This window comes from Diabrotica virgifera, chromosome 4, assembly GCF_917563875.1.
Source record: "Diabrotica virgifera virgifera chromosome 4, PGI_DIABVI_V3a".
Taxonomy (NCBI): Eukaryota; Metazoa; Arthropoda; class Insecta; order Coleoptera; family Chrysomelidae; genus Diabrotica; species Diabrotica virgifera.
The window spans coordinates 92765941-92790123 of record NC_065446.1 but is presented as its reverse complement, the minus strand read 5'-3'; the positions used below and the strand labels follow the sequence as shown (position 1 = coordinate 92790123).

The window sequence follows — 24183 nt, the reverse complement described above, 5'->3', positions numbered from 1 at the left end:
CAAACCAAAATTCAATTAAATTAGTAGCTTATGTTATTAAGTAATGCTTAAAATCTCAACTGATTTCTTAAATGTTGTCGTAGATATTCCAAATAACTCTAAACTATTGCTATGCTCATTGACAGTTCGTAAAATTCTTGTAATGTGATCATAGTGTGGAATCATAGTGTGAATTTGACCATAGTGTGGAATGGAATGTTGAAAGTCTCAGTGTTACGAGTTCTTCTAGTATTAACATTAAACTTATTAAACTTAGTAACTCTGGATCTGGATCTTGAACATATCCATTTATAATCTTAGAAAGGAAACATAAATCCGCTTCAAACCTTCTATGATGTAGTGACGAGATATTCATATTGACAGTATAGATAGATAGATAGATAAATTTATTGATCTTTTTGTATCATTTACATGACATAAGACAAGTCACAAACATGGTATGCTTATAGTACAATAAGTAGGTTATTAAAAAATACTACACTAAAGTAAACTAAAGTTATCTTATTAAAAACATTAATGGTAACAAACATTTAGTAGAGAACAAGATTACGAGACTGATAAAATATTGTTAAAAGTATAAAAATATCAGAATCAGTTGCTAGCTATTGTTCCAGCCAATGAATTCGTCTAGAGAATAAAAACAATGTTCAGTTAAAAACAACTTTAACTTGGTTTTGAACTTGTTAAAATGCAATATTTCTTTTATTGAATTTGGAAGCAAACTAAAAAATTGTCCTCCGGCATACATTGGAGACTTTTTTAGTTGAAATCGGTTGAATTTGTTTAGGTGGATATCACTTTTATTTCTCGTGTGGTAATTATGGACATCACTATTTATTTGAAACTTATTCTTGTTAAGAAAAGTGTAGGTTAATAGTTTGAAAAGATAGATGCATGTGCAGGTCATAATATTATTCTTTTTAAATGTATCTCTACAAGATTCGTTGTAATCTAAGTTAAAAATTAGGCGAATGAATCGCTTTTGAAGGACGAATATTCGCCCAATTTCCGTAACTCTGTCCCACACAATTATATTGCAGCTGATGGCGGAGTATACAAATGCATAGTACAAGTAAGTAGGTAATATTGATAAAAATTTGATTTCAAACTATTGAAAGCAAAGTAGAGTTTATTTAGTTTTTTACAGAGAGAGTCAATTTGATGATTAAAATTTAATTTGGAATCTAATTCCATTCCAAGGAATTTAGTGTGTTCGACAGTCTCAAATTTGCAATTATTTAATGTTAAGGTTATATTGTCACCTTCCTTAAGTGGAGATGTGAATTGGATAAAAATGGTCTTACTTTCATTTATAAGAAGGTGATTTATTTGACACCAATGAATGAATTCATTCATGGTTATTTGTATTTTCTTATGCAACTCGTCTAAACCATCAGCTACAATTACAATTGTTGTGTCGTCTGCATATATAAAAACACGTCCATTTGTTATACTTAAAGGTAGGTCATTTATGTAGAGAAGAAATAAAAGTGGTCCTAATACTCCACCTTGCGGAGTTCCAATAGGAGTACTAAACTCATCAGACAACTCATCATCAACCTGCACCTTGAGTGCTCTACCAGACACATATGAGTTAATCCAAGATTGAATTGGACCCCGAATACCCATTGCTTCAAGTTTTATTGATAAGTAGTGTTACGTTTTTTAGGAAATATTACGCGAATTGACTTTTAATTATTATTAAATAAATAAAAGACTTACTTGAAATTGTTTATTTATAACACTTACAATTAACACTTATTTAACAACAATATCTAATTTATTTTACACTTTCTAACATTTAATTTATTTACAAATACGACTTATCTACTTTAAAAATACATACATTTCAGCAACCCGATCAAACAATAAAACAATATATCGCGTCGAATATATTAACTGACTGACTGCTGCTTAAAAATCATCCGCTTATATAGATACGGCTCTGCTTTGTTAACAGTCAGGAAGGCCCGAGGCGGGTCCACGCCTATCATCGGGGAAACTTCTGGATTAGCGGAGAAAATACTCGTCGATGACGTGTCGCTGTTGTTTGTTGACTACTAGGGGCAGGGCCGGCCTCAGTTAGAAATTCGTCACATTGCCCCCTCCTTAAAAGATGGTTCCTCCTGGAACCTTGTCAGGACTGGAACTGGATGCTGGTATCGGCAACTGGACCCTCTTTTACAACTCCCAGTTGTATAAAAGTGACAGGGGACGGTCTTCTTTCCGCACCAGTAACTATGCGGATTGCAACAGACTAACACCTGGACCTCGGTGTCTTGGAAAATTTCTTCTACCATATTTCGGATAACTCTCCAGTCTAATTGGCTGCATTCTAACTTTGGTATGGCTAACTTTTGCACGTCGGACTCCAACACGTGCTCTCTCAATTGAATTAATGCATCCCATACATCTTGGTAGGTAGGTTGGTCACGGACAGTGTCTTTTGTTACCAGATAGAATAGGTAACGTGATGCATCTTGGAGTTTCAATGCTTTGCCAGGAGCTGGCAGTTGGCATTGAAGTTCTGCAACTCGACCAAACTTCCTTCGGAAGGCGGATGCCAACCCTCGTGCGTCTTTGATACTGGCCGGGATGGTATGGGCCAGCGAATAGTCATCGGGAAGTGCGAGAAGATCTCGCTTTTCTTCAGTGGTAACACCATGTCTTGCTTTACCGGTACCTCCGTAGGTACCCATGAACTCTTCAAAGGTAAGGTCAGGTATTTCTCGAACTTGGTTGACTTCCACTTCCTCATCTACGTCGTGGTCTCCCTCGTACGGCGCCAACCGATTATGGTGGACTATCATCGGCTTTCCCCTAGGAATCTTGCTTATTCGGTAGATAACGTCATTGATTTTCTTGACAATGAGGTACGGACCTTCCCAGAACTGCTGCAACTTGGGAGAACAACCTGTTCGCTTCTTTGGATTATAAAGCCAGACTTTGTCGTTCTCCTTGAAACATCCCTTCTCAACTTGGGTATCGTATCGTTTCTTCATTCGGTCGCTAGCGATCTGAAGATTAGAACGGACCAACTCATGTATATCGTCCATTCTTCTTCGTAATTCATTCACGTAATCCTCACCAGCAACATCTTCTCCAGGTCGACATCCAAACTCTAGATCACAGGGTAGACGCATCTCACGTCCAAATAGGACTTTTGCTGGTGTTTGGCCAGTTGATTCATTAACAGCAGATCTATAGGCCATTGCGAAGAACGGAAGGTACTGGTCCCAGTCTCGTTGATGATTGGACACCATCTTTGTCAAATACTTGCCGACTGTCCTATTCATACGCTCCACCATTCCATCCGATTGCGGGTGATAGGCCGTGGTTCTTGTCTTCTTCATGCCTAGTTTATCACAGATTCCTTGAAATAGATCGCTCTCAAAGTTTCTTCCTTGGTCACTATGGATCTCCAGAGGTACTCCGAATCGGCTGATACAGTCTCTGATTAGCACATCTGCAATAGTGGCGGCCTTCTGGTCTGGAATTGCGTAGATCTCAACCCATTTCGTGAAGTAATCCATTACCACCAACATGTATTTGCATCCATTGTCACTTTCTGGAAATGGCCCGGCAATATCCAAAGCTATTCTTTCAAACGGACTTCCAACATTGTATTGTCTCATAGGAGCCTTTCTTTGCCAGTAGGGTCCGTTACTTGTAGCACAGGTAGTACATTTCTTACACCAGTCCTTCACATCGTCGGAACTATTCATCCAATAAAATCGTTCCCGAATTCTCTGAAGGGTCTTCTTTACACCAAAATGCCCTCCTGATGGACTGTCGTGTAACTGACGAAGTACTTCGGCTACTCTGCTCTTTGGAATCACCAACTGTGTTCTCCTCACTGAACCATCATCATTTTCTATTACTCGTTTAAGCAAACTGTCTTCCAAGATAAATGAGTCCCACTGGGCCCAATACGTCTTAACTACTGAGCCTAGGCTTGATATTTCTTGCCAAGATGGTCGACGATTTTCTTCTTTCCATTTTCGAATCTTCTGTAAAACTGGATCTTTTTCTTGTTCTTCCTTGATCTTGGTAGGCGTCCACTCGTCGTTGACCACTGTTGTTCTTAGTACTGCTGCTTCCTTCGACTCTGTTTTGTTGCAATGGGAACATTCTGCTGGACACGGTCTTCTAGATAGAGAATCGGCGTTTCTGTGGCTAACTCCGGCCCGATGCTCGATCTTGAAATCATATTCTTGAAGTCGTTCAATCCATCTGGCTATCTGACCCTCTGGATTCTTAAACTGCATTAACCATTTAAGGGCGGCATGGTCGGTTCGGATTAGAAACTTCCTTCCGTAGAGGTATTGATAGAAGTGTTCCACTGATTTTACTACTGCTAGAAGTTCTCTTCTCGTGACGCAATAATTTCGTTCAGGTTTTGAAAGCACTTTACTAAAATATCCAAGGACTCGTTCCTGTCCTCCTTGGATCTGCGACAGCACTCCTCCAATTCCCACATTACTTGCATCCGTATCTAAGATGAACTCTCCTTCTGGCAGTGGATACCCTAATATTTGCTCTGTAATTAAATGCCTCTTCAAAGTTTCAAAGGCCGTTTGGCAGTCTCCATCCCAGCAATAATCTCTTGCTTCCTCTGTAAGTCGCGTTAATGGCTTAGCGATATCTGCAAACTTCTTAATGAACCTCCGGTAGTAAGTACATAGTCCCAGAAAACTTCTCACTTGATGTTTATCAGTTGGTTCAGGCCATTCCTTAATGGAATCGATTTTTCCTTTGTTCACGGCCACTCCTTCTTTGCTGACTATATGGCCTAAATAATTGACTTTACTTTGAAATAGCTGGCATTTCTTGGGATTTAACATTAACTGGGCAGCTTTAAGTCGATTAAAAACGTCTTCTAAATTCTTCAGGTGGTCTTCAAACGTCTCCCCCAAAACGATTATGTCGTCTAAATACACCAGGCATGTTTTCCAAGATAACCCTCTCAACACATTTTCCATCAGCCTCTCAAATGTCGCAGGAGCATTACAGAGTCCAAACGGCATAACGTTGAATTCCCATAATCCAGATCCTGTCGTAAAGGCCGTCTTCTCTTTGTCCACTGGATCCATTTCTACCTGCCAATATCCAGACTTCAAGTCCAACGTAGAAAACAATTTACTTCCAGCTAATGTGTCCAACGTGTCGTCGATCCGAGGCAGAGGATAACTATCTTTCTTGGTAACATTGTTCAACAAACGGTAGTCCACACAGAACCTCGTAGTTCCATCTTTCTTCTTGACCAGGACCACCGGAGAGACCCATGGGCTCGTAGAAGTTTCTATCACCCCGTCTTTCTTCATTTCTTGAACAATCCTTTCAGCTTCCTCTCTCTTCGCCTGTGGTAATCGTCGAGCTGATTGACGAATTGGCCTAGCGGTACCAGTGTCAATTTTATGTTTGACAACTGTCGTTCTTCCTGTCTTTCCTCCTTTCGGTACGAATATGTCACGATATTGCCTAAGAAATTCCCTTAATTTCCTTTTCTCCACTTGATTCAGAGATTGGCCTGCAACTGCAACCATTTGGTCGAACTTGTCGTTGGAATTATCTGATGTTGTTGTCTGACGGATTATGGACGTCACGGGTACACAAGTTCCTACTTTTGTCTCCTTCTTGATGGTCACCGGGTAGTCATTGACATTAATCAATCTCACGGGAATTTCTTTAGCAGAAGTAACCAATTCCATCCCACTTCTGACACCATTTTGTTACGTTTTTTAGGAAATATTACGCGAATTTACTTTTAATTATTATTAAATAAATAAAAGACTTACTTGAAATTGTTTATTTATAACACTTACAATTAACACTTATTTAACAACAATATCTAATTTATTTTACACTTTCTAACATTTAATTTATTTACAAATACGACTTATCTACTTTAAAAATACATACATTTCAGCAACCCGATCAAACAATAAAACAATATATCGCGTCGAATATATTAACTGACTGACTGCTGCTTAAAAATCATCCGCTTATATAGATACGGCTCTGCTTCGAGAACAGTCAGGAAGGCCCGAGGCGGGTCCACGCCTATCATCGGGGAAACTTCTGGATTAGCGGAGACAATACTCGTCGATGACGTGTCGCTGTTGTTTGTTGACTACTAGGGGCAGGGCCGGCCTCAGTTAGAAATTCGTCACAGTAGTTATGGTTAATCGTGTCAAATGCACGGGTTAGGTCGAAATATATTATCATATGTGTGTTGCTGTCTAATAAAACCAATTTTGTAAGCACATACTCTCAAGAATTTATTTTGAACTCTCTCGATACTGTAGATTTCACTATTATATGAAGGAGACCAAATGAGAGAACCATATTCTAAAACTGATCGAATTAAACTAAAGTATAACATTTTTAAAGTTTGGGTTTAAATTAAACCTGGGTGAATTAAAAATGGGTTTGTTCCAACACAATGAAAAACTGTCACATAACATTTTGTTATACTTTTGAATCACAATGTTGTTTATTCATTTCTAAAAATATACACTTATTAAAATTAAAAATATTAATATTTTATTTTCTACAAAAAAATATGGTAGGAAGAAGTAGGATTTGATTTGTAATTTTATAAAGTGAAAAAATTTAAGGCCTATAGTTTAAGGGGCTATCCTAGTGTAAAAGTACGAAATTCATATACTTTTTTGGAAATTTTTAAAATAAAATACTTTACCAATTGTTTTGAAAAGGACATCGCACACATCTTATGGAAAATATAATGTCACTCAAATTCAATAAAATTTACGAATAGATTGGTTTTAAATTAACGATCAAATCTTATCATTGCGCCAACTCTTAATTATGATTAATTACGGCGCAAATTGCAATTAAAGTTTATCAAAATCATATTTTGGGAGTTCATAAAAATGTCAGATACAATCACTATTACTCAGGGTGCTATTCAAAGCAGCTTAAACCCAGCGGGTCCTAAAAGCGGATTAGTGAAACTATTTATACTTTCCTACTTCTCACCAAATATTTAATTATTACATAGGCGTTCGTTAAAAATTATCAATGGTGAGTGGTTCGCCTGTTTAAATGTTGTGGAATACTAATCAATTTTTTATTATTTATGTATGGTAAGTATACATAAAATCTGTAACTAATTTCGATTAAATAATGCATTCATTAGTGAGTGGTTCGTCTGTGTAAATGTTGTGCAATACTAATCATTTTTTATTATTTATGTATGGTAAGTATACATAAAATCTGTAACTAATTTCGATTAAATAATGCATTTCATTTCCCCACCACCATTGAGGTAAAATGCAAGGCGCGTTTTTTTGCATGGTTTCCCCATTAGGCCTAATCCATGTTGTCATTAATTATTAAAAATATATATAAAAAAATTGAAAACCAAGTTGTGGTATTCAAAGAGTCAACAATTACTGATTCAAGTGCACGTCTCTATTAGGAGCGTCTAAGACAGAATGTAATAACTGTGTTGATGGATACCTTACATTTGCGTCATGCCTTGCATACCCTAGATACCCTAATACACTTGCAACATGAGCACAGCATCCAACAGTTCGTGCACCAATTTTGCAAGTGCAGTAGTAGCCGTCGATTGGTATATTGTCACCGTCATTTTCTAGATGGAGTGGTTGAAAAGCTATCCATAATTGATGTTTAGTCGCCTGACGAAATCTAGAGTAAATACGAGCTCTAAGAAGACCCTGTTCTTCTAAAAGTGCTTGAAATGTAAAATGTTCAATGTTTTCTCTCTGTAATTTATCTTGAATGTAACTGGGTGCAAGTTTTACTTGGTAGATTCCAATAGTCAAATCTCTAATCTGTTGTAACGACAAAATGGGAAATTCTGGTAAAATAAGTTCATCTAAATTCACCCATGCATCGTCTTGAATACGTTGTAAGTCCAAACGGTCAACTTCAACACGAGATTTTACGACATTTTCATATGCAGCCAATTCCTGCATTGTTTCTGCCAATTCTGCAGTTGCACCTTGCATTTGAATAGGTGGAAAATATTTATTAATTAAACTGCACCCAATTTTTAAAAATATTCTAATATTAGGCACATGATGGACCGGTATTAATCCACAAAACAATTTAAAAATACTTTTTAAATGTCCATTCCGAGCTTCAACTATCCATCTTGTTTTAGTAATTAATCGCGCTTTATTAGCATCTTCAGTAGACAACTGTCTTTGTCCTCTTGGTAGAAGTGGTGGCATATGACCTTCTAGGCCTAAATAATTTAACAAATGAATAGAATCACGATAGCCTCTATCTACAATTACAATATCATTTGGTTGCAGCCAGTTACGCAAGTTATTTACTTCGTCTTGTTCCTCATCTTCAAGGTGATGTTGTAAAATTGCAGCATCGTTATTTCTTGAATCAGAAAAATAGGGGCCTTGTACGTCCAAAATATATCCGTCAGGTCCGACTATTAAAACCGGTTTGATTAAATGAAAACCCTTATGTAGACAGTAAGTTTGGCGAAGACTTCGAAAATTAGACGATTTGGGAATTTTGAGATAGGTTCCATCTATGTAAATAATGGCTTGAGGATTGTCAGGATTCGGATTGTACAAAAAGTTAGCAAAATCTGTAACATGGGTTCTAATAAATTCTTGGCGACCAATTGCTTCTAAACCCAGATTTTCTCTAACAAATCGTTGACAAAGACTTGTACGTACTGCAGTTATTGTCAGACTAACGTTGGATCTGCTAGAATATGAGCACAAAATTTTTAATAAATCGTCACTTAAATTGTATTTTAACTTCATAAGAAATGTAATTAAATCCTTTTTAGTAATAACTCTAGTTCTATCATAAACTACGACCTCATCGCAATAAGTATAAAGATCTTGAAAATTATTTTTGCTTAAGTTTGTCAATGCTTTGAAGTCGTCCTCTTGAATACCCGTGTCTGTCTCGAAACGATTAGTAGTATTTTCAATTGCTGTCAGACGTAACGCTTGAAACCACTCTGAAACTTCTTTAGGACTTAAGCTAACATTAAGCATATTACCACGCAAATTCTCTATTATATTATGATCTAGCATACTGTCATCAGTTATGTGATCACTGCAACATAAAGCACCCTTTGCTACAAAAATCTCTCGTTTCATGTAGATATCTACTCTAGCTTCTAATGACAAACGTTCAAGATTTCTAGCTCTATCACATACAAAACATAAATTATTTCTTTGTAATACACACTTGAATCTACAAGCATTCACATTATCATCATTACCTTGTTCAATTTCTTCAATGATGTATCTGTAGCAGTTTATGTGAATCACAATCCCAATATCAAAATTGGCTTCCGGTAGATTGTTGTTCATGCGGCGACCCAATGCAATCTCCTGAAATATTGGTGGAAGATTATCTAAGTTCTCAACTCGACGAAAACCTCTAGCACGAACTCGAACATCACAAATATAACACTGCATTTTCACTAATTAAAATAGTTAATAGTAGAACAACAGTTCGACAAAAACTAACCATTTGGCGGAACGTAACGACCCTTTATAATAATTACTAGTTTACAATAATTACCAGATAAAGTTGACTAGTGACAAAAACTTTTGATTCTTTCTAAAGCAAACGATTTGCCTAATTTTCTTTTAATTGATCGATAATGTTAAAACACAGTATAATGCAATTTAAGTCGTAATTCAATAGTGTTAATTAAATAAAATTCTGTTAAATTCTCATTAGTGCGTTAAATACCCTTGTTTTACGGTGCGTCACTGGAAGTGCGTTGTCATTTATGATTTACAAGGTAAGAGGCTTAATAATCTTAGAAGATTTATGAACTCCCGATAATTTGGATATCTTAAAATATTTTTTCTCTCTAACTTATGTACCTACCCATTTGATTTCAGATTAATTTATATCAATTCCTGCTCTTATTACTGAAAATTCAGAGTTGGCGCAATGATAATAAGTGACCGTTACATTGAAACGAATCTATTCATGTAAGTTTTATTGAATTTGAGTGACATTATATTTTCCATAAGATGTGTGCGGTGTCCTTTGCATGAGCATTTACTATAAAAAAAAAGTACATACATCGAAAACAATTTTCATAAAAAAATATTACAAATTAAACGATTTATGAGCCATCTACTGGCACCGTGAAAATAAAAACATAGCTCCACTGCTACAGTGATTGAGACTAATACTGCCGTCCTAAGCCAAAAGGGCGTATCTCAAAATTTTTAGATTTTGATATTATGGTTCTTAACTCGCGAGTAGTCGCGCCGTTAGATAGAATCTGATATTTTATCCTTTCTCGCGATAACTTGATGAAAAATTTTGCAATTTTGAAAAAATTTCGTAAGTGCCTCGAGGAAGGGTGTAGTAATGCGTAGGAATTTTTTTTCTTCTTGTTCTTCTTTTTGTGGAATTTATGGCTTTGGAAAGAGCCAATTAGATTTAATAATAATTGTTAGAAATAATATTTCTAACATAACAAGTAAATAAAAATACTATAAAATAAAAATTTGTTGTAAATTCGTATTTTGATATAGAATCTAACATGCGACTATTCACGTTACAAGTGAGCGCAACTACTCCCGGGTTTAGGACCCCAAATACAATGTTTACCTATTTCCTAAGCGAAAAAGACGCATTGTAACTCCATAGTGCCTAAAAATTGGTAATAAAATTAGACGCATCTATAGTAGTACATACTTGTAATAAAAAACCGATAAATCGCAATAACTCAACTTAAAATATTAAGATGCGTCTTTTGGCTTAGGACGGCAGAATAGTGATCTTGATACATAAAATTTCAAAGTTATTATTGAAATATAAGTTATTTTCTATACCATCAACTAGGGGTTTTTTAATCGGATGAAAAATGTCAATTTGGCAGTTTTTGAAACTGAAAATGTTTTAGCTAATTTTAAAAAATTTTCAACACTTCGTCATTTTTCCAAATTTTAATATTTTTCAAAAATCCTAGTTGATGGTATAGGAAATAACTTTATTTCAATAATCACTTTGAAATTTTATGTTTCCGGATCTCTATTGGTCCCAATCACTGCAGCAGTGGAGCTATGTTTTTATTTTCACGGTGTCAGTATATGGCGCATAAATCGTTTAATTTGTAATATTTTTTTATGAAAATTGTTTTAAATGTACTTCTTTTTATAATAAATGCTCATGCAAATTTTCAAAAAAAAATCGCTCAGTGCTTTTTATTTTAAAAATTCCCAAAAAAAAGTATATGAATTTCGTACTTTTGCACTAGGATAGCCCCTTAAGGCTAAGTATTGTATGAACACAACCACATGGCATTTAGATAAAAAAAATATCAAAAGTGCTTCACTCAAGTGAGGTTGTTAACATTTGTGTTCGACGCCATGTTGAATACAAATATAGGGAAGAATTCTTCTATTAGCTTCTATATTCGTTGGAATAAGTAAGGGCTATTTTTATATTGTGCCATTTTGATTTTTATTTTTACACAGTGCAGTAAAACCTCGATATAACAGACTAATTGAGGGAACGAGGTATCCGTTAAAGTCAAAAGTCTGTTATATAAAAATAAGCTTAAAATAAATTGAATTTTTTTTGAAATATTTAAGTTCTATTTAATTGTTTCTGACATTCGTTGTTCTTTTGAAGTCTGCAGTGTTTTATAATCAACTCTCTAAAATTACTAAAATACATATAATATAGTTGAACTTTATTGTCTGATTGACATTAGATCATTGAAATCCAACCTTACCTCTGTTAACTTCATTTTTGGCACTGTTCTTTTGAATTTTTCGCCATCTTCACTTCCATCCTTATTTTTATGTTCATAACTTCATCTATTTTTTTATATCAACCTTTCGGCTATTTTATATCAACCCTTCTAAATCTATGTCTGCATCTTGTCCATTAAACAAATTTTTCCAACCATTTTTTTAATGTTTGCTCTTTTACCTCTTTCCATGCAGCAGCAAAATTAAAAATTAATTACACTTTTATAAGAAATAACTTTTTTATAACAAAACGTTTTTATTATTTATAGGAGAGAATATAAAATAATTTGACGATATAAAATGCTTAAAATTCCAAAAATTACACTATAATAAAAAGTACTTTTTATAATAACACGGTTTTGTTATATACAGGATACATGTTTCGAAAGAATAAAATACGAATTTTTAGTAGGTGTATTAACTGTTAAAATTATAATTCCAAAAATTACACTAGTATAAAAAGTACTTTTTATAATACCACGGTTGTTTAAAATGGTATACAGTAGAACCCTGATTATCCGTGTGCGGATTATCCGGGCTGCGGATTATCCATGCTATGATTTTCTATTACTTAAATTGCATTTTTGAGGTTTTATCAAAATAGCGTCACTGTAAATCACTCGACGGAAACTATACGCGGAGAGGGAGACTCATAATGAAAGATTTATTTTTTCTGTTGTCTTTTTATGGTAGGGCTATATGTATGGATATACGTACATATGTATTACAATAAGAAATAAATGTTCAAATTATCCGTGCTTTTCAATTATCCGTGCCAACGTCTGGTCCCGAGGGGCACGGATAATCGGGGTTTTAGTGTATATAATATTTATATATAATAATTAACTTATAAAATATGAATTTTAAGTTTATCAACTTTTAATTATTTATTAAAAAAAATAAAAAAAGATACGCAACAGCTGTGTTTGAACTAGGAAACTCTCGATCTGCAGTCTAATGCCACTGACCCACCATCAATTTGTAGATATCGATTTATTAACATACTTTAAAATATCATTGCATTAGTCACATTTTTAAAATAGTTTGGAATAAACAAAATCGATTTATCCATACAGGGTGATTGATTATTGGCGTAAAGCTCCGTAGATCCGTTATAGTAATAGATAGCAATAAAAGTTAATAACAAAAATTGTAGCCAATTTTGATTACAGATTGATAATCAGTAATCGTAAATTGTCAGTTTTAGACAATTCAGTCATGGCTTACCTAAAATTTGGAAAGATTTAGACCCGTAATTAATAATTTGCTCTGAAAAAATATCTCGAAAACTAATAAATTCAGACATAGGGAATGTTATATAAAAATTAAAGTACTGTAATGGTACTTTTAGATAGTGATATAAAATACAGGGTGTTCGATTTAAAATTACTGAGATAATAATGTACTTGCGTTTTGACTCACCCTGTATTCAATATAAAGAAAATTAGCACTACCTATCATTTATGAAAATTTTGACAATAATTAAAAAAATATGGCATCAATAAACTATTGCTGTTGTGCTTATTTTTATTTATACAGGGAGTTAAACTTGTTACGATTTTCATATAAAATTGGTTATAACTTTGTAAATACCCTGTATAACATACCAAACCTTTATATTTTTGTAATGGAGAAATTACGAAGATTTCGAATATAAAATAAAATATGGAGTGTTCTATTTAAAAAAACATAACTTTGATCTGCCCCTATGTTATCGAACACCCTGTAACATTCTAACTAATTTTGAAGCTCAAAGTTGGCTACAATTTTTGTTATTAACTTTTATCGCTATCCATTACGATAACGGATATTCGGAGCTTTACCTCACTAATCAATCACCCTATATAATAGCATTTAAATATTACATTGTTAGCTAGTTCTAAGCTATTCTGAAGATTTCAGGTACCTAGGTAGCCTAGAACTATTTTTAAAATGGATTACAAAATTTTTCAGAGTCCGTGACGCACACCAAGCCAAGTATATAAAAACGTTTTAATATAGAGGGATAATCAGATTTTCTTCACATGCCAATCCTATTACAGTGATCATTTTATTAGAAAGAAGTAGTGATGAGTACATATGACGTCATATTATATTTGGATGGAGGTCATATTATATATATATCACAAGGAAAAAAGTTCCTGTACTGGCTGTATACCATAAATCACAAAAAATAAAAACCTTAAACTTGTAAAAGGTATATTTAAAATCCCTAAAAAGGGCTGTATCACAACAAAACATTTTCGGAATCAATATTCCATCATCAGTGTTATCACAGGTTTACATGCTTTAAGCGATCAAAATGTACGGGTAAAAACCCTTAAATTGATATTAAACAGTTGGGGTTACATTATATTATCTGATTTTAAAGGATGTTAAAAATATTTTCAGATTAACCCCTGGCATCACATGACATCAACCATATTGGTTGGGAAATTGCAGTAGAACCTTACATGGCAGAGTTTAGGTGACAACTCTGAGTTGTCATGTGATGCCAGGTTGATGTCATGTGATACCAGAGGTTAATCTGAAAATATTTTTAACATCCTTTAAAATCAGATAATATAATGTAACCCCAACTGTTTAATATCAATTTAAGGGTTTTACCCGTACATTTTGGTGGCTTAAAGCATGTAAACCTGTGATATCACTGATGATGGAATATTGATTCCGAAAACCTTTTTGTTGTGATACAGTCCTTTTTAGGGATTTTAAATATACCTTTTACAAGCTAAGGTTTTTATTTTTGTCATAGTATATGTTGTTAAATAAATGTCAAATTATTGCTTTCAAATTATATTTCATTTATTTCTAATAAATAAATAATAAAATTCCTTTATTCAATTTTAAAAATATGGTCTGATTTTAAACCAAGAGGAGTGATTCAAATTTACCGCGCTGTAATGCTTGTTTGTAATTGGTTCAACCTCAGGCAAGTTTACTGCACTGTTATGAAATTTTGACACTAATGACATTTATGAAATTTTGACACTACTGGAATTTCCTGGGTTAATTAAGTTATATCAGTGATTTTTTGTTTTTACATTATTCCTTTAATTTTTAGATTTTTAGTCTACTTTTATATAACAAACACTTGTTTTTAGAACTCTTTAGCGATATATTAGTATAATATAATATATATGGATTTCCGTCAAAGGCCGATATGATCAACCAAAAAGAAGATGTATTTGGTGATTTTTCTAGTGACTTTCTTGGGTGTGAATCTCCCTTTTTAATTTACTCCTGCTGGTTTAAAAACAAACCATAGTTTAATATAATGTGCCTATATAATATAAATTGTTTAAAATATAAATAATAAAATTATTATCCCGGATATAAAAAAATAAAATGAAGTTTATTAAATGTCATTAAATGTTTACATATCGACAAAAATACCGAACAGACTGCTTGACTTGTGGCATTATGCTTTTATAAGATTAGATTAATGTGCACTGTACACTAAGTTATATTGTAAGCATTCAACATATGCTAATAGCCGTTCATGGTTGATGAGGCTTTATTTAAATAAAAAAAAAATGAAATATTTAAAATCTTCATCTCTCCTTCAATTTTTTCGTAAAATCTAACTTTACATAATATTAACAAATCAACATGTCTATTAATCAATATATTTTTAAGTATTAAGTTTAGTTTTACCCCTCTGTGGCGCAGTGGTAAGAGCGCCTACCTTTGAAACGAAAGGTCGGGAGTTCGAATCCTACCAGGGGCAGAAATTTTTCATTTTTTATAAACTAATAAATGAAAAATAGTTTCTGTCCTTGTGGGATCGGTACTCACCGGAGGGACCGCAGACGTTCGGAAACAATTAGCGTCTCTTTGCAAAGACAATGACGTCGACTTTGCAAAGTAACAAGACACTTACTCAACACACACACTACACATTACTCCCCTGACTTAGTAATAAGTTATACAATTACGTGGCTAAAGGTTCTAGTTCTAAACCAAAGCCAGAATCAGAGAAAAAAAAAAGTTTAGTTTAATAAATTGTAGCATTAAGTAACATAACGATATCAACAAATTTTTTTAGGTACAGGCAGCTCTGTTTGATACACTTTCTGGAAATTCCAATATTGATCATCCTCTGTGTGATGAGTGTACTGATAACCTCATCGAAATTTTGGATCAACAACTTCAAATTGCACAAGAGGATTATGATGATTACAGTAGATATTACAAAATGTAAGAATATTTTTCATTCAGTTGTTTTTAGATTTCTCTACTAGATAAGATTTTTTACTACATAATCAGAACTACAATAATTCTATAAACTATTTAACTAGATTCGAAAAGACTAGGAATACATTTTCGTAGTACACTCAACTCCCGATTAACCGGGATAAAGTAGGGTTAAGGCTTCCCGGATACGTAAGCTCGCGGTTAATCCGCAAAATACTATAAATTTAACAGGAAAGGGTATTACGAGTTTATCTTTATTTTTTAAAATATCACGCACTGTGCTATCGCCAACATTGTACTGGTTACACATATGTTTAACCGTGGATCCACGTTCAATATTTTGAACAATGTCCAACTTTTGTTGGATCGTCAAAACAACACGTTTACGCTTAGTAGCAGTAGCCATCGTACGCACACTCTGTGTCACACTCCACTGCTGTACTGATTGTGTGGGGTGGGCGGGGCGCGCGGGTGAGAGTGTGTCGACGTATCAGGAGGGATATGAGGGGAGGGGTCTATGACCTTGAGAGGGCCCGGCTGCCGGCTGGAGATGAGTGACTCGCCTACTGAGCTTCAAAGGACCGTCTCCAACTGCATTTTATATTTACGTATTTTTTCTGAAACGCGTCCCGGTTAAGCCGCATCACGGTTATTCCGATTACGGTTAATCGGGAGTTGAGTGTACTCATAATTATCACTAATTGTACTTTTACTGCTATTTCAATGCTTATTTTTTCTTATGGCTGGTTCTTCTTCGTCTTAGTTCAGACGAGATTAATGTTAATCTCTGGTACTTGGTCGATAGACGTTTGTACCATACCTTGTATTTTTTCATTGAACTCTATTAAACCTTAGAATGCCGATGACGCTTAAAGACGTCATACTGTTACTACAGTCAGGTGCACATGACGGCTTTAGGCGTCATATGTAGATATGCACAACATTCGTTTAGTATTAATATTTAGAGGTTAGTATTTGTTTGACTTTGACTGAAATGAGTTGCGTTTCTATTGAGTACGTAGATAAAAGTGTTTTTATAACGTCAATTTATATTGTGGATGAAACAATTCCAGGGCCATCTCAACCAAAACATTACAATGTAAACGCAACGAAAAATCGAGTTAGCACCAGGTCGGGTTAGGCATATTTTTAGTCTGGAATAGGATGTGTATGGTAGTCTCTTCTTCCATTCTACATTTTCTGCACCATGGGTTATTCACTGTACCTAGTTTGTAGAGGTGTTTTCTTAATCACCAATGTCCAACCACAATTTCATTGACATACTGTAAAAAACTTTAGAAAAACATTGTCAAAACTTTTTAGTTTAAAATACTTTAAAACTTAAAAAAAGGGGGTAAACCCCGTAGTTGGCTGTATACCTTCAATATAACAACGTGGAATGAAGTAAACACTTCTGTTGTATGAAGGCATATGAATTTATTAAAAATTCTTAAAAAAATTTATCCACAAGAGAGTGGCCAGTGCAAAACGTTTTCGGTCAAACTGACCATCATCAGTGTAAACGTCCAGTGTACAAGTAATTGTAACTAGCCACTTCAATAGGTGTAAAAACCTCTAAATATGGAATCAAATATATGGTATCCTAGATACAAATATTGCTTTTAATACCTTTTTTAATATTTTTATGTATCATTTTAACATAGATTTTCCTATTATAAATAAAAAGTCCAAATTAAATAGTAATAAATGGGTTAATAATGAGGTGAGACAATCAAGTTATCAATTGAAAAATTTGCATGCATTATCTAGGGCATTTCCAGAGTTGCGTGATTATTATAGACATAAAAAAAGAGAGCATCAAAAGCAACACCTCAGATAATCCTTCTAAAAGTGCTTGGAAAATTATATCTGATTTTTCAAAAGGTAAAAAAATGAGAGTAACATAACACTTTCAAACGGGGATAACTTAATTACAGATTCATTAGAAATAGCCAATAAATTTAACCTATTTTTTAAAAATGCCCCATGGGATGCAATTGCGACCATTCCAAACAAACCTGATAATACATATACTTGTAACAACACTGTTTTGGATGACCACTTTCTTCTACATCCGTACACTACAATAGAATTAAACAAATTATTAAACCAAAAACTAAAAAATAAAAAATCTCAGGCCCTTGATGAAATCCCTGGATTTTTAATAAAAGAGGTTGTTTCTTTTATAATATCGCCATTAACATATTTAGTTAATTTATCATTTTCAAATGGCAATTTTCCAGATTGTATAAAAACGGGAAAGGTGTTACCAATTCATAAAAAAGGTGACCCAAAACAAGTAAATAATTACCGTCCAATAACAATTTCTTCGGTATTTTCAAAAATTTTTGAATACAGTTGCATTCCTTTTATGATACTTTCACATCTTTAATAGATACTGGAGAGAGTCCTGTTGGGATATTTTGTGATCTTAGCAAGGCTTTCGACTGTGTCAATCACGAAATTTTATTTTATAAATTAAAAAATATCGGCATTTAAGGACGTGCGTTAAATTGGTTAACATCATATTTAACTGCACGTCGTCAATACGTCAGCTTAACAGAAAAAGGAAAATTATCAAATGCGACGCATAAATCCAACTATCTAGATATTGACATAGGTGTACCGCAAGGCTCAATTTTAGGACCTGTTCTCTTTCTTATTTATGTAAACGATGTTGTCTCGGTTAACTCGGATGGACATTTCACGATATTTGCAGACGACATAAATGTAATAGTCAATGGACCTGATACTTCTTTGAAGTCCAAATTTAATAGCTTACTGCCAGATCTTTACAACTGGTTCTGTAATAATTATTTATTGTTGAACACCCAAAAAACTCTTTTCATGCAGTTCCATAATAGGCAACGATGTATTAACCCAATTAACTTAAATATAAATAATAATGATATTGAACTTGTTTCATCATTAAAGTTCTTAGGACTTCATTTAGACGAATGTCTTAATTGGAGGAAACATTGTGATACACTGGCCGCAAAGTTAAACTCAGTAACGTTTTTGTTTCGAAATTTAAAACAAGTATTAACGGAGAAACAATTAATAATGCTTTATTGTGCCCAAGCCGAATCTCGTTTGAGATACGGGATTTGTTTTTGGGGATCAAGTTGCCATATCAATGAAGTCTTTTTTGCACAAAAAAGAATAATACGGACTATTGCTGGTATCCCTCATAAAACAAGTTGTAGGCAATACTTTCAAAATTTCAAAATATTGCCATTGGCCTGTATTTATATTCTGGAGACATATGTATGTATATATATTTAATAACCTCGAAAATTTTAAAACCAATGGGCAAATACATAACATGAATACTAGATATAAAGATACCTTGCGTGCCCCAATGTGTAGGGGAAATATATATTGCAGGTCCCCGAGTATAATGGGACAAAGACTATAATAGATTACCAACGCATATAAAATTGTGTAAGAGCCTGACAAGCTTTAAACTAAATTTAAAGGAATTTCTGATGACACACATTTTTTATTCGGTTGAAGAATTTCTTCAATTTTTAAATGTATTTTCATTGTTAGTTTGTGTAGTGAAATTGTTTATTTGTTTGTTATATTTACTTAATGTATTACTTTTGACTAATTCTATACAGACTCTGTCTGTCTAAAAGAAAATAAAGTATTTATTTATTTATTTAAATTGCATTATTGTTACATTCTATATTAAAAAGTAGTCGACATAAAGTCGATGTCTTAAGATTTTAAAGATCACATGTGAATGTATTTCATCCTTGCTCGAAAATTGCTGTACTCAAAGTGAGTACTCACTAGAACACAAGTACCTTGTGCAATTTTCGAGCAAGGATGAAATACATTCACATGTGATCTTTAAAGTCTTAAGACATCGACTTTATGTCGACTACTTTTTAATATAGAATGTAACAATAATGTAATGCAGAGGTTTTTACACCTATTGAAGTGGCTAGTTACAATTACTTGTACACTGGACGTTTACACTGATGATGGTCAGTTTGACCGAAAACGTTTTGTACTTCCACTCCCTTGTGGATAAATTTTAAGAATTTTTAATAAATTAATATGCCTACATACAACAGAAGTGTTTACTTCATTCCACGTTGTTAAAATACTTTATTTCAATACATATTTCAATTTGTATAAATATAACAAAAAAGGGAAACCCAGCTAAATATGCTTTTCGTATTATTTTGTAGGTTGCAAAGTGATAAAGACGAACCAAAACTATCTGATTTAGAAAAAGAATTAAGTGATTTAAAAGCTGAAGAAGTGAGATTATTGGACGAGTTGAGCGCCCTAGAACACGAGGAGGAAGAAACCAAAAAAGCTATTCAAGAACAAGAAGCCATTGCACAGAAAATAACTCAAGAAGAGGATAGGTATTGGAAAGAGTATACTAGACATAGAAGAGATTTTTTGGTGTTAGAAGAAGAAGCTAAAAGGTAAGTTTGTAAGTTAGATAGTATGTTAAATAATGTTCCTCTTTTTTTTTAGACATAATCAAGTCATATTCATTCACTTTTTTTCAGTTTGGAATGCCAGCTCAACTACACATCAAATCAATTAGACAAACTACAACGAACCAATGTTTTCAACGCAACGTTCCACATATGGCATAACGGCCATTTTGGGACAATAAATAACTTCAGATTGGGACGATTGCCATCCGCTCCTGTCGATTGGTCAGAAATTAACGCGGCCTGGGGTCAAACGGCGTTGTTGCTCTCATCTTTAGCCCGAAAAATCAATCTCACTTTTGAAAGGTTTCGATTAGTCCCATTTGGAAACCATTCACATATTGTGGTAAGAAAATATGTTTCTTCTATTCACTATTTTACTCTATAAATTATGATTGAGTAGCGTTATTTAAGTAACTTGATTTAGATTTTACTAACATGCTTTCTCTTGGTGGTAAATGTTTGAAAAAGTGGTCAAGTGGTCATGCCAGATCCTCATTGGACGTTGGCGATTATTCTGGTCCACATAACTTTGTTTACAGTGGTTCTAAAAAGTTCTAAAGATGCATCCCGCTCACTCTTTCTGATTTTTCAGCTAAGAGATTAATTCCCTCTGCTTCCTCTTAATTTCCCCGCATGATAATACTTCTTGTAGAATGTGGTATTTATCGATTCTCATTATATGGCCAAAATATGAAATGTTTTATGTTTTACTGTGCAGATCAGCTTTTGGTCTTGACCTATTCTTCGTAAAACATTTTCGTTGGTAACTCAAAGCATTCATGAGATATGCATCATTCTCCGGTAACGTCCCATTTGAAATGGTTTTATTTTCTTACTGCTTGTTTATCTTCTTCATCTTCATGTGTCATATCCTTTAAGAAGGTCGGCAATCATCATGGCAATTCACACTTTCGATACCGCTGCTCTGAACAGAAGTTCAGTTAAACCAAGCTTCAACTTATTTAACCAGCAGATGCGTCTTCTTCCACGACTCCTTCTACCCTGTATTCTTCCTTGTATTGCATGTCCTACATGTCCCAGATATTGCAATTTTCTAACTTTAATTGCATTCAAAACCTTTCTTTTCCCATTCTTCCCAACACCTCGATATTCCTGACTATCCACCCACTTATTTTTAATATCCTTCTGTAGGTCCATAACTTGAAGGATTCTAATCTGTCTGAAACATATTTCCTTAATGTCCAAGCTTCCAATCCTTAAAACAATACGGAGAACACATAGCATCTCAGAAGTCTTATCTTTAAAGAAATTGTAATATCCCTGATACTGAATAATTTTTTCAGTTCGGTGAAAGCATTTCTTGCCTGTCTTATTCTTGCTTTAATCTCTACTATGTATTCATTATTTTCATAAATTATGGTACCCAGATATACAGGGTGTTTGATAAATCATGGGCCATAGCTTACTCCTAGATTCCTGAGGTTAAAATAGGTCGATTTAAGCTAACTTACCTTAGTACAAAAGTTGATAATAACCAAAATACAGGGTGTCAAAGTTAAACTTTTATTTTATTTATTTTTGAATATTTCCTGACAGGCATGGGACAACAACGCGAAATTTGGTAAGTGGTGCTGGTACTGTACACCCTACTAAATTATGTTAAACAAACGTTTCTGGTTACTACCAGAGGCGTACGACGGGGGAACGTGAATGGTTGACCCTTCCCAAATTCTACGCCACTGGCGGAATTTCTATTTTAGTGCAATTTTTTGATTTTCCAATACTTTCAATGTAAATAATATACTCTTCAATCGTAACGATAAAGCCATTAGTTTTCGAGATATTTGAAGTTAAATATGAAGTTAAATAAGTGTGCCTTTTCATTTTTAACTTCAAATATCTCGAAAACTAATGACTTCATCGTTACGAATGAAGAGTATATTATTTGCATAGAAAATATTGGAGAATCTAAAAATTATGCTAAAATAGCAGTTTCGTCAGTGGCGTAGAATTTGGGAAGGGTCAGCCATTCACTTTCTCCTGTCGTACGCCTCTGGTATTAACCACAGACGATTATTTAACATAATTTAGTAGGCTGTACAGTACCTATACTTTCTGCCAAGTACTATAAGGATATGTCAAATAGTTTTATAGTACCGGGCACACATAGTTCTTAAAGTTTTAAATAAATAATAAATTATTAAAAAAAAAGAATACTTTAAAATAATTTGACATATCCGTGTGATACTTTGCAGAAAGTGTAGGCACTGTACACCCTACTAAATTATGTTAAATCATCGTTTCTGGCTACTACCAGAGGCGTACAACAGGGGAAAGTGAATGGCTGACCCTTCCCAAATTCTACGCCACTGATTTTTAGATTCTCCAATACTTTCTATGCAAATAATATAATTTTCATTCGTAACGATAAAGTCATTAGTTTTCGAGATATTGTAAGTTAAAAATGAAAAGACACATTTTTTTGATTAATGTATTATGCTCCTTCGTTTTTAGCTTCAAATATCTCGAAAAATAATGGCTTTATCGTTACAAATGAAGAGTATGTTTTTTACATAGAAAGTATTGGATAATCGGAAAATTGCACTAAAATAGCAATTCCGCCAGTGGCGTAGAATTTGGGAAGGGTCAACCATTCACGTTCCCCCGTCGTACGCCTCTGGTAGTAGCCAGAAATGTTTGTTTAACATAATTTAGTAGATTGTACAATACCAGCACCACTTAGCAAATTTCGTTTTGTTGTCCCATGCTTGTCAGGAAATATTCAAAAATAAATAAAATAAAAGTTTAACTTTGACACTCTGTATTTCGGTTATTATCAACTTTTGTACTAAGTTAAGTTAGCTTAAATAGACCTATTTTAACCTCAGGAATCTAAGGTTAAGCTATGGCCCATTCTTTACCAAACACCCTGTATGTATTGTTATATGTCTTGGCGCTGTTGGGCTTTTGTTATTACCATAAATTGTGTCTTTTTGTGTTTAGGGACAGTCTGTTTTCTTCGCTGACTTCTACCACTCTGTCAAATTGTAAATCTTCAAAACCTTCTGATAATAAAATAGTGTCGTCGGCAAACCGTGTATTATTGATTGGTCGACCATTTACTTAATTACTTAACTGTTATGTATTCTCAACTCTCCTATAGAGACCAAGGGTTGAGAGTACATAACAGATAAGTACTCGAAGTTTAACCCTCTCATTAGGGTTTTCGCTGATTAGGTAATACCATCGTTTTGGTTTTGTCTATATTGATTCATTCCGAAATTTCTTCATATTAATTTTTAGGGGGGGGGGTATGGTTTGAAATATTTAATTTTTTTTATTATTTCAAATAAAAGTGCACACTTTCAAGAATACTATCTGAAAATTTTAGATTGATCGGAGTAAAATTACCAGAGATGCAGCGTGTTGAATATCCCTACCTTCGACTCGCTTTGCCCGACTTCGCGCCACGCTTGAGCGTCTGAGAATCGTTAAACAACTGTTCGCCTTCTCTTTTGTAGATTACTCCGCGATTCAAAAAACATATTCCAATGTGCATCACTTAACGATTTGGCAGACAAATAAGAAGATGAAGGTGCAGTTGTCAAAACTTCAAACGCATTTTTCTCAAAACTGCTTTTTCAAATGCGGTGGACATTGTAACTGAAAAACTACTTGACCGATCTACCTGAAATTTTGCATAATTTAATTTAGACACTTCATGAGGTAACAACGTCGAGATATTTTTCGTTTTGAGTTTATTTTTTGTTCAAAAATAATAAATCTGTTGATTTTCACAA

The 24183-nt window shown here is 33.9% G+C and overlaps 1 protein-coding gene across 1 annotated transcript in view; it reads left to right on the top strand.

Annotated features, from left to right (window-relative positions):
* The window catches only part of LOC126883063 (beclin-1-like protein), a 43682-nt gene that overhangs the window by 2841 nt on the left and 16658 nt on the right, over window positions 1-24183 (top strand). The window contains exons 3-5 of the mRNA XM_050648274.1: window positions 15808-15959; window positions 20159-20404; window positions 20492-20765. Of these exons, the coding sequence (XP_050504231.1) occupies window positions 15808-15959; window positions 20159-20404; window positions 20492-20765 (672 nt within the window). The remainder of the gene's footprint in view (window positions 1-15807; window positions 15960-20158; window positions 20405-20491; window positions 20766-24183) is intronic.